Source organism: Bos mutus, chromosome 12 (genome assembly GCF_027580195.1).
Source record: "Bos mutus isolate GX-2022 chromosome 12, NWIPB_WYAK_1.1, whole genome shotgun sequence".
Lineage (NCBI taxonomy): Eukaryota > Metazoa > Chordata > Mammalia > Artiodactyla > Bovidae > Bos > Bos mutus.
Window position 1 is genome coordinate 26311455 of NC_091628.1, and position 12393 is coordinate 26323847.

The 12393-nt window shown below is 40.5% G+C and overlaps 1 protein-coding gene across 5 annotated transcripts in view; it reads right to left on the bottom strand.

Moving 5' to 3' along the window:
* Positions 1-9042, bottom strand: part of NBEA (neurobeachin) — a 672120-nt gene extending 663078 nt beyond the window's left edge. For all 5 annotated transcript variants that reach the window (XM_070380422.1, XM_070380424.1, XM_070380423.1 and 2 more), the window contains exon 1: positions 8602-9042. In XM_070380422.1, the coding sequence (XP_070236523.1) occupies positions 8602-8898 (297 nt within the window). In that variant the 5' untranslated portion in view covers positions 8899-9042. The remainder of the gene's footprint in view (positions 1-8601) is intronic.
* Positions 9043-12393: the final 3351 nt, after the last annotated feature.

Consider the following 12393-nt stretch of genomic DNA (forward strand, 5'->3'; position numbering starts at 1 on the left):
AACATTCTAGCCCTTGGATCCTCAACCACCTATACATTCATTTCTTTCCATGTATCAGATCAGATCAGATCAATCGCTCAGTCGTGTCCGACTCTTTGCGACCCCATGAACCACAGCATGCCAGGCCTCCCGTCCATCACCAACTCCCGGAGTTCACTGAGACTCACGTCCATCTAGTCAGTGATGCCATCCAGCCATCTCATCCTCTGTCGTCCCCTTCTCCTCCTACCCCCAATCCCTCCCAGCATCAGAGTCTTTTCCAATGAGTCAACTCTTCACATGAGGTGGCCAAAGTACTGGAGTTTCAGCTTTAGCATCATTCCTTCTAAAGAAATCCCAGGGCTGATCTCCTTCAGAATGGACTGGTTGGATCTCCTTGCAGTCCAAGGGACTCTCAAGAGTCTTCTCCAACACCACAGTTCAAAAGCATCAATTCTTCAGCACTCAGCCTTCTTCATAGCCCAACTTTTACATCCATACATGACCACAGGAAAAACCATAGCTTTGACTAGACGAACCTTTGTTGGCAAAGTAATGTCTCTGCTTTTGAATATGCTACCTAGGTTGGTCATAACTTTCCTTCCAAGGAGTAAACGTCTTTTAATTTCATGGCTGCAGTCACCATCTGCAGTTATTTTGGAGCCCAGACAAATAAAGTCTGACACTGTTTCCACTGTTTCCCCATCTACTTCCCATGAAGTGATGGGACCGGATGCCATGATCTTCGTTCTCTGAATGTTGAGCTTTAAGCCAACTCTTTCACTCTCGACTTTCACTTTCATCAAGAGGCTTTTGAGTTCCTCTTCACTTTCTGCCATAAGGGTGGTGTCATCTGCATATCTGAGGTGATTGATATTTCTCCCGGCAATCTTGATTCCAGCTTGTGTTTCTTCCAGTCCAGCGTTTCTCATGATATACTCTGCATATAAGTTAAATAAACAGGGTGACAATATACAGCCTTGACGAACTCCTTTTCCTATTTGGAACCAGTCTATAACTTCTTAAATACCATGTTTAACAATATTACTATCTTAACTGTAACAGAAAATGCACCCATTACTTCATCATGGGTGGGAAGGCAGGAAGGAAGACAAAGAAAATGCCAAGTTACTGGATTCAACAAGTCTGAAGTGTTTGTATTATGAATATTATTCTCGAGCAGGTCCAAACATGAATTTTTTGGTGGTACCTCAAAATCTCACAATGTATATCTATATAATAAATGTAACCATCCCCCATGTAATTAATACACAATGGTAAAAGAAACAATAAATAATCATAATGCCCACTTAGAAGAATGGAAAATGTAAATATGGAGGAGATAATCAAGAGGACATGACCGTCAGCTGACCCATGAGCTGGATCTGGGCAATCAGAGGCTCCTCACCCCCTCCCCTGTCCTTCAAATGTACACTCTGCCTACTCTTCCCACAGTGGGAAAGAGCCTTGAGAGCAAGGTGGTATTGAAACCATCTGGATGGTACAAATGACTGAACTCAGTTAAGGCCTCTGTAGTTTAAAGATTCTGGTAGGCAGGTGTGGAGACCATTCATCTTGTGGTTGCCAAAGACAAGCCTTACACATTCTCCTGCTTAATAAACCTACCAGCGACCAATTTGGAGTCTCTGCCAGAGACCAATCTGGTCTCCCTCTTTTCTTTGATATCTCCTTGCCCTCTGTGCAATATGGACCAGTTCACAAACCAACAGTAAACATATCATGGTTATTAATTCAAACCAATAGACCATATACTACTGATCAGAGTAGCAAGAATTGCCTGTCGTAGCAATGGAGTCTCTTGATCAACCAATCTGGATGCATCACCATCATCATGGTGGTGATGCACCACCGCCTCAGAAGACCTCACTTGTCCATTATCCTCTATGGCCTCAGATCTTCCTTCTAGCAGCTGTACTGTTTTAGTAGCCCGCTTCCTCTTATTGAGGCTGAGAATTGCCTTAGACGTAAAAAGAATACAAGACTTTGTTTACCAGGCTTGAGGTTATCCTGGAAATAGTACCCCTAAAAGCTCAATAAACTTTTGGTCAATTTACTTCAGTCAACTGGTTGAACTAGCAACCAAAGCCAGAGATCTTGTCAAGATACCAAACTGTCTTTTAAGTTTCATAGCAATACTGAATCTCATAGCAATAAGCCTTCACATTACTCACCCATTAAAAGCCTCTGTTTAATGATTTTCCTTGAAGCAATGTGAAATAATATGCTGGAAGAGGAGGTACAGCTACTCTATCATTTGTTCCCTGGTTGGATCCTTTTTCAAAACTCTTTAGTAACTGGACTGTTACTTTGGTCAGGAGACTGGGACTAGAATGGATGAGGTGCTTGAGAAAAGCTGTAAACCAGAACTTTGCCTGAGTTTAATTTAAACTCCTGTCTTTCCTCTTACTAATTTTAGTACAAAGTTAAAAAAAAAAATTAGAATTTCCAACCTTCAAGATTCTTGATTTTCTGATTCTCTTAGATGGCAGCTATAGGCAGAAAAGGCCTCTCTTACTTGGAAACACAATCCCTTCTTCCCTCTCTTCTTCCAAGCATGCCAGCTTGGACCAAAGAAAATTCCTTTCTTATGAGGCAAAAATTGGCCAAAACACTTGAGAATCCCTAAAGTTCCAGCCTCAGCAGCTCTATGGCCAAAGACAACCCAGGTAACAACCCAGGTAACAATTGAAAGAGCTGTTTCATAATTCCTTAAAAGGAATTGCTGGGGGAAAGCAGTCCTCACTGCCTTGCACTCCATTTCAACGTTCAGGATCTGTTCCCACATTGTCCCATTTCCAGTTATTAATGTCTAAGCTAGCAAGGAAATTTTTCCAAGTGACAAAAATGCAATTTACGCTGATTTGAAAGTAATAACAATAAAAAATAATAAACTTTACAACAGAGACGTTAACGGTTAGAAGATGATCACCACAGACAAAGAACTCCAGGTGCTCAAGCAGCATCAAGATACAGGTCTCTGGGGACCTCACTGGTGGTCCAGCGGTTAAGAATCCACCTTCCAATGCAGGGGACAAAGGTTTGACCCCCGGCAGGTGAACTAAGATCCTACATGCCTTGGGGTATCTAAGCCCAGGGCTCTGCAACTACTGAGCCTTCAGGCCACCTCTAGAGAGAAACAAGGATCCTGGAAGCTGCAACTAAGACCTGACACAGCCAAAAAGTAAGAAATATGTTTTTTTTAATTCTTAAAAATATATATATATTTCTCTCTCTTGGCTTCATACTTGGTCAAATTCTAACATAGGTCAATTCTAACATTTGGTCAAACCCCACAGCTATAGAATGGGTCTGCCAATTCAACAACCCCAAAAGGAAGAATTTCAGTTCAAGTCCTGTGACTGATCCTGTGGCTCCCCTCAGATTAAATGCTCACCTAGGAAGCAGTCATGGTGATTCTGGACATGTCTGGGTTATACACCAGCCCATGTGAATCCATCTGAACCAGCTGAACTAAGAATGGAGGATGAGTGGTTCATTTAAGGAAAGTGGGGTACTATTACCAAAAAGCAGAAATGTATGCAAGATAGACAAAAAAAGAAATGTCCACTATTCCTGGTAACATGACAAATAGTAACAATATTTTTAATTTCTATTCAATGCCATATATATATATATATATACACACATAATTTACTTAAAATAACATGTTCTTAGTTATGAGTGTATATATCTGACAATATATACCAAAAAACAATTAACAGATTCTTATTTATTCTAAGACATCAGTTCAAAATAATATTAACTTATAGAGTAATACCCTACATAGAAAACATTCATATATAGTCAACAAATATTTCTAATTGTAAGAACAGGAAATATATTAACTTTATATGAGTCATTTATTTCAAGATCTTGGATCCGGACCCTACTGCTGAACAGAATTTCAGAAACTTGCCCTCTACTGCCTAATAATGGTGTCCTGTACATTCTCAAAATTCACTTAACTTATCCAAGAGCCAGAAATACCAAAAAAAAAAAGTATACATAACATAGCCTTCCGCCCTCACAGAGTTCACAGCATAGGCAATGAAACATGTATAAATAACTAGAGACTAAATAGCATACACAAAACTAGAAAATGATGGTTGTATCTTTGTATAATAAGGAAATATGCTGACACTGCACAAAATATCACAATTAGAGGCAAGAAATGAAAAAAAACCTATGAAACTGATGCAAACTACTATTAAAGTAAATAATCAAAAATGTGGACAACTGATTTTTACAATACTGCCACATCAGTGATCCAAAATGGAAGCTGGAACCAATAAATTTGACACTGTATTTGGAGAACGTAGAGCAAAAGATGAGAGAACCTTGAGATACATTTAATTAACTACAAAGTATTTGCCAAAAACTGACGAGCAATACAAAAAATACTTATTTAAAATTACTATAACTTGATCACAAACTCATAGAACACATTCTACTTAGTGGTTAGTTGTATTAATACAACTAAATTAATATTTTAAAAGAAAACTTCAGAACTCCTCAGGATATTGAAATTCCCAATATTTACATACACACTCAATTTAGTTTTCAATACCTAATAATAAGAATAAAATATAATTCAAATTAATGTGAAAGGACTTACATATGAACATAAAATGAAGGAAATTCTATTTTAATATAAATAAATGTGGTTCTGTTGATATTAAGGGCTTCCATGACTCAAAAATCCAACTACATATATTTAAAAGAAATTTAGTTCAAAAGCAGAACACATCTTTTGTTCGTGAAATTATAAATATCTTTAAAATTAAATTATTCTGATTATGAAGCTGCAGATGAAAAAAACTCTAAGGAATAAAAGTCACTGTCACATTCAAGTACAGAAGGGAAAATCTTTTAAATTTCTTTTTAACAATAATACCACAATCCATATATCAAGAGTAGAGAGGAACTTAGCCCATAAAATCCCCTCAAAGTATCTTATTATACTTTTAATACAATATACAGTATACCACTTAGAATGTAAAAAAAAAATCAAAGGAAATGTTTTCTACCATTAAAGATATACTAGTATATTGCATGATTTGTGAAAAAATCAAATCCTATAGATTTATACTACCTAAGCCAGCAATTCCAAAAAATAAACCTATTGTGAATTAAGTAAACATTAATGTTGCATTTTATCTGTTCTAAAAATGTTTGTATTAAAATCTATAATAAGATACTTTCATGTTATAAACAAAGAACATGTTATGTATACACAGAATTTACTTCAAGGAAGTAAAAACCTTATATAAACATATATTGTGTTTATAAAGTAAGCAACGGATTAAGTAGTATGCCTAGTATACCTGTTTCATAATTGAAACAGCCAACAAAATTCCTTTTCTATAGCTAAATGCTCTTATTTTGCCACATTAAATAATACCTCCCAAAGCCAAACTTTGTCGATGATCAGTTTTTTCCATTGGTAAAGCTGTGATGCAAAATCCTTGACAATATACTTTCACTGTAATTTATTTACAAATTAACTTACTCATATCCCTGATCCTATCCATCTCATATTTGAACGTTTCAAGTGAACTATAATATCATCATACAAATACACTCATCTACAGTGGAAATTACTCATTTTATTTCTCATTCCATTGGTGATTCTTCAACAAATTCCCATAATCCACCTAACAGTGGAAATGGATCTCTACCTCTGGTCAAAAAAGGACCCAAACTTACAACCATGGCTGTATTAAACTAGTCTTATATTTTAGTGTAAACTTCAACTTTGCTCTATAAAACTTTTAATTCTTTGGGTAAAGTATGTGAGAAACCTAAAAACCAAGTATTAGTAGTTTCATCATATAAAGAAAAAGAATATACAGGACAAAAAATATTTTGACAAAGGTGGCTGAGACAGGGTTTTAAGCCAGGAACTGTTTTGTTTTCAAGTTTCATTAGTTCTTCCTTTCTTTTCTGTCATAGAAAGCACTGTGATACATATTTCATTATTCCCAACTACATTTTAATTTAATGTTTTAAATTAAGATCGTAAACAAAAACAAAAAAAAAACAACCTCATTTTAAGAGACATAGAGGCTTCCAACCTTTAGCAGGTCACAGAGAGCCCTAAATTGATTTTACTGATATACTCATTAAGTAAACAGAATTAAGTTTGATGATTATTTTTAAACATATTGATCTTCAAATATTTTCTCAATCAACAAATTTTCACATGACACTTTCATCATGAGTATATGGGAAAGATAAAGCACTAAACCTTCCATTCCAGAAATATTACACTGCAAATGGCTAATGTGCATTCCACAACCAATATACTTAACAACTTAATAGTAATAGATGCTTTTGTTATTCTTTTCCCCCAAAGTTTCTATCAACTGTACTCATTAAGTATGTACAAAGAAATTTTAAACCTGATTTTTAACGGCCAAAACCAATGCAGTTACATCTTAAATGGATTTGGGGATGTACCATGTCAGTATTAACTTATTTCTGGTTACTCTAATTAAGCTTACCAGTAAAGTTAACCTTTAATAATGTTTGCATATGGAGCCTTCATGCCAGATTTTCAGTGCACTGAAGATAGTTAAAATTCTTTTTTACCTCAACAGAAATATTTCACTTCCTTTCTTAACCTACTATATATCTATAGAACCCCATCTGTTAAGAACTGATCCAGCATACATTGCTACTGCTGCAGAGTCCAAACTGGTTACACATTCAAATCAGTTTCCAGCTTGTAACAGTCTCTATTGCCTCTTCTCACAGAAAAATGTATTAGGTAAGCATATAAATACTTCTTAAAATAACCTAAAATCACATCATCTAAGGTAAAAATGGTATTAGAAAACTGTTAAAAAAAAACAAAAAACTTTAAATGTTTTCTTTTAAATTAACAGAAGAACAGTACCTGCTAACCTACTAACATATTTTGAGATTTCATCTCTTTAAAAAAGGCAAGTACTGACCTCCTATTGGCTGCTGGTTAAAATTAAAATGTCCAAGAAAACAGTATTTCTATTAGTGTTTTGAAAAGAATTTGGTTATACCAAGGAAGTGACAGTCCCCCAAACTTATACTGACTTTCTTGTGGTGATTTGTTTGAAGGGTACACAGAAGTACAAAGAAATGTTTGGTACTTAAACAGTAATAAATATAACAAAGAAAAGTCAGATATTTTCCTATCTTTCACTTGACACCCAAGCAAGAAAAAAAAAAAACCAAAAGAAAAAGATAAAAAACAAACAAAACCCAACAGCTTTAACTTTTCTGTACATTTAAGAGGTACATATACCATGGACATTATCTAATTCCTGTCTCAGGGCACTGCTGCTGCAGCTTTCAGTTTCCCAATAGATCAAATAAAAATAATTGCTTAGCTGAAAATTCTGACTGCATGGGTGTCATCAAATCTCCTTATAAGCATATTTTTATATTCCTGTGACTCCACATCAAATACAATAGTCAACTGATTGCTCCTGATTTAAGCCTTGCCTTCCAAAACCCAACCTGACATTTTGTCAAAGGCTAAATATTGCAGAGGAAACTGTTTAAAAAGCTGTGCTGCAGCAAAAACTGCATTTACAAGGCATTAAAAAAAAAAAAAATGAACTAATCTTAAATGAACTAGTCTTATTATCCGAAATCTATGATTCTCCTCTCTTTAGTTCTTCCCCATGTCTTTCCCTGACATCTTGAAGATTCTTAGCCTCTCCGTAGATAGATATCGCCAAACATTAAGTCATACACAGTTCTGCAGTAACTCTTTCTTATCATGTAAGAAACCAAAGCCTAGGACTGAATTTAACACCTTTCCTCTGGTCTTTAGCCACATGCCACGCTCTCTGAAGGCAACCATAGAAACCAACCTGTATGATTAGGTGCCCCCACATTTTAACACCTCATGTGCACAAAAAAATGACTACGAGGTCAGTGTATTCAGGGCCGTATTACAAAGAAAGAAAGGCTACCTAAAAAGAGATGCGGGCGGGGGTGGGGTGGGGTGGGGGAGGCCTGGGGAGGAGAAACAGACACAGCACTCTCCAGTACAGTCTGGGAATATATTTAAAAGCAGATGCAAAACTGCATCATTTTCCTCCTCGTTCGAAAACATCACAACCCAGCTGCTCAAGTTGGAGCTGACGTGCTTCTCACGTTTCAGGAGCACCGGGGAATTTAGGCTCCAGGGGCAAGGCTTTCATCCTGGGAGAGCCACCGCACCGACAATTATAAGAGTGTGGCAGGAAGGACCCCAGAGAAAAGGAGGCCTTCCTCTCCCCGTGACCATAAACTCTCAAGAAGACCCAAACCCTGTACGGCCAGGGACGACTGACGACTCGCAGTCATGAAAAGTGATCCTAGGCGGTGTGAAGTTGGGCACTGCGCTCAGGCGGCAGGAGAGGACCGGAGGAGAGAACGGGGAGGTGGCGTGGCTCTGGCAGCGAGCAGGCAGCTCACCCGCTGGGCGATACCCGCTGGACGATCTGTGCTCGCGGGGACGCGCTGCGTGTGGGACCCGGGGAGGGGGGTGCAGGGGTGGGAGCCAGCGCCTGGGGAGGAAGGCAGGCCGTGGCGGGGCTGGGAGGCAGATGGCGAGCACGCCTTTCCCCTTACCAGGTTGAGCACCGTCTCCACGATGTCCCTGTTGCTGACCTCTCCGACCTGTATGAGTCCAATCAACACTGCGAATTTCATCCGGATGTTGCGGATCGGCACCGAAGGGTTAATCATCCCCGCGGGCAGCACCACCGAGCCGGAGCCGGACGCCCCCCTCAACTCCCCTATCCCGCTGCCCCCGCTGCCACCGCCGCCGCTGCCCCCGCCGCCTCCGCCGCCGCTGGCCCCGACGGCGATGAGCCCAACGGGCTGAGGCTCGAGCCCCGGGCCCGGGCCCGGCTTCTCGCTCGCCATTTGCTCCCCTCCTGACGAGAAGGGAAGAGCCGAGGCGCCGCCGCCGCCGGTACCGTTATACCTGCCTCGGCCCCCGCCCCCCGGCCGTCGCCTCGGAGCCCCAGCATCCACCAGCGCCGCGGCGCCGGGCCCGCTCCCCGCCTGCGCCTCGACCCGGCCCGCTCCGACGCCCTCCCCGGCGGAGGCGGTGGGTTATTCTCAGGCTTATTCCCGGCGGTGGCGGCGCCGCTAACCGCTGCCCGGCGAGCGGCAGTGCCCGCCCAGCAGCTGTGCCGCTGCCGCCGCCGCTGCCTCCTCACGCTCCCCCTCCCAGTCCTTCCGGCCCGGCCCGCCCCCCGCGGAGATGCTGCCGCCGTTCGGAATAACCCTGGGGCGCGAGCAGCTGCCTGCGGCGCTGGCCGGCGCTGAAGCTCAGAACTGTGACTGCCGCCGCTGCTACAGGCGCCACTGTTGTTGTGAAGCCCCGACGCCGCCGCTCACTCCGCCATGTTGCCGCCCCCTGCCTGCGGTAGCGGCCACTGCGCCTGCGCAGAGCCTCCGGGGGGGCGGAGCCCTCGTGCACCCCCTCTTTCGCCCTGCCCTCCTTCCCCTTCCACCCACCCAGCCCGACACCCCTCGTCCCTCCCCCAACCGCCCTGAACGGATAGACAGGTGAGCAGGTGCATGGGGACCGCTGCCAGACACGGGCGAGCTGGCAGAGGCGGGGCGGGTGGTGGTTTCCTCAGAGTTTTTCCCTTGAGGGTGGACTCTCCCTGTGGGGAAGGACACCCGAGTGTGTGTCTCGCCTTCGCTGCCACCTCCTTATTCCCTCACTATCCTCTTGCTAGGAAGAGGTTCGTCATCTTCGTCGTCGCATCCAGCAGCTGCTACAGCCAGTGCCACGTGCCTTGTAAGGTAGGGGAGTGGCAGACGACCTCTTTCTGCCCCCTCAGGCCCTTCCCTCAGTCCTGTCCGCCTGCCCGCCTTGGAATTACCCAGTGAAAAAAAGTGGCTGGCAAAGCAGAAACGAACGCACTGTGGGGAATAATCCTGCATTGTCGGGGGAAGGATACAGATGGAGTATAATGGGTCTTTTTCTACAGCCATCAAAGAGGCTGACACCTGCACACACAGGCACGACTTAAAATAGAACTTGTTCAACAGTGATCCTCTCTGGATGGAGCTCTGAACAACAAACAGTTCTTGAACTCACCTCCCAGATTAAAAAGGCTGCACCGTGTGACACTGTGGGGTAGTAGGTGGTGGGAGCGACAAATCCCACATTTAAAAAATCCTTAATGATCCTCAGGTATGACGCCAACTAATGATGCGCCCCTTTTTGTTAGGCATGTACAATTCAGAGGATTTTAAGAATTATCTTAAAATATAAGTAATTCTCTGCCAGTCTTAATTTGTGGTTAAAGTAATAGATTTCTGTGTCTTCACGTATAGAGAATGAAAAAAAAAATAGTTTTACTTTTGAAAATTAAAATGTACACAACAGTCTTGCCGCTCGTGTCGAATTAAAACTAAATAGGCAGGACTAGTGTTTATCTCAAAATGAAGGATGTAATTTTTTTTTAATATTTCATGAGGTATACCCTTTTCAATAGAAATATATTGTCAGACACCAGAACTATTAGGTATCTTGAGGTATATTCAAATCATTTTAACTGTCAACTCAATTGAAAATAGTCAATATACAAATCTGTCATAATCCGATTTGTTAGTGCTCATGTTTAATTGGATTGGCTAGTCAAGTTAACTCCTGGGTTATTGGGATGCATTAAAATTCTGAAGTGCCATAAGTCATGTATACCAAAATTCCTCAAGACCGGTGCTTGGATTAGTCCTTGATTGTGTGCTTCTGTTTAAACTTTTCCTGAAGTAATTGAATTATTAAAATAATTCAGCAAAAATTTCTGAAAGAAATGGTGATTGGTATGTCCATATAAATTAAATAGCAAGTGAATTAAAAAATGTTAGAAACATTGAAAGCAACCTCTAGATCTTAATAGTGTGACTTAGATATGCTGCCATAAAAAAATCCTGTGACGTATATCCACCTATTTCCTTTTATATATCCCAAGTGAATAACATCTACTTTTGCAAGCACTTTTTTCATGTGCAAGTTTAAAATGATATATCTATCTTATATCTGTAAATCCAGATTGAAAGGTCATCATACTAGCTTCTTTTTACCCTGCTGTTCAATATGACAGCAGGTTCTACTTCTTGCTACTTTTAGACTTTAAAAAGTGTTCACCAGTTCCCTGGCAGCTCCTTGAAGTCGGTGTGGTGTGGTGGAAAGTACACAGGCCTTTGAACCACACTCACAACTAACCACCTGTGCAGTCTCCTCAAGTTATTGAACTCAATCTTTTATTCACCAATAGGGGTGAGATTATCTATCCCACAGGGAGTGAGAATTCAATGAAATAATTTCAACTCAGCAGCCAGCATATAGTAAATATGTCCTTGTACACTTGGTATACAGGAACAATCTGTGTTGAATTACCTATAAACACTTGTAAGAACAATTATAACCACATGCAAGTCTTTATAATTGCAGTTACATGTACTATAGTTTCAGTACTGCCCTCTGAAACATAAAGTTTTGAAAATTCAAGCAGGTCTGTTTCCTTATAGTCAACAAAGCCTCTTTCTAACAAAGACATAAATAACTTAGCATTTGCATTAACAGTATTTTGAAATATAAAAGAGATTACCTATAATGTTCATTTTTAAGTCTCCAGATTAAAAATATTTTATGTAGTAAATGTCAATTGTGTATGCATTCATGCTTTAATAGATGCATACCCATACTTCCAAAGGACAGTCCTTCAAAGATAAGCCCATGAAGCTCTGAGTTTCAAGAGGCAATACTATGTAGTGGTTACGAACATAGGCTCCAGACTCAGTGGAACCTGGGTTTGGATTCCAGTTTTGCTACCCACTTATCCATGTGATCTTGGGCAAATGACTTCTCTTCAAAGCCCTGTTTTACCCAACCCAAAGTAGAGATTGATAGGATTAAAGGATGAAAGGAGCTAATACATTTAAGGTATTTAACTTAGTAGCAAGTGTCAATAAATAATGTTTCCTTTCTCTGGCTGTGGGAAAAGACTACACTGTAATTATTTGTGTGTCTCCTGCACCTTGTATGTGACCAGAAAAAAAGAAAACAGCAGTTGGCTAGGCTAAATGTTCCCATTCCCTTCAGCTGTCCTTTAAAAAGCAAATTTCTTTGCTTTCCTCTAAGTTTTATCTGAACAAAGTACTCCAAATCCTAGTTGAATGTAGACAGTATAAAACAGAGGGAAACTCTTACCCTGAACCTCCATCTTTAGAAACAGATTTTCTGTTAATGTATCCCAAAGTTGAATTAGTTTGCTTTGGTTTGGTTTGGTTCTGGGTTTTCCAGAAATATAACACCAGTGGTTCATGTAATGCACAGTGATCCATACTTTATGTGTAGTAGGTTCTCAAACAGTTTTGGTTCCATTCCCTTCTTAT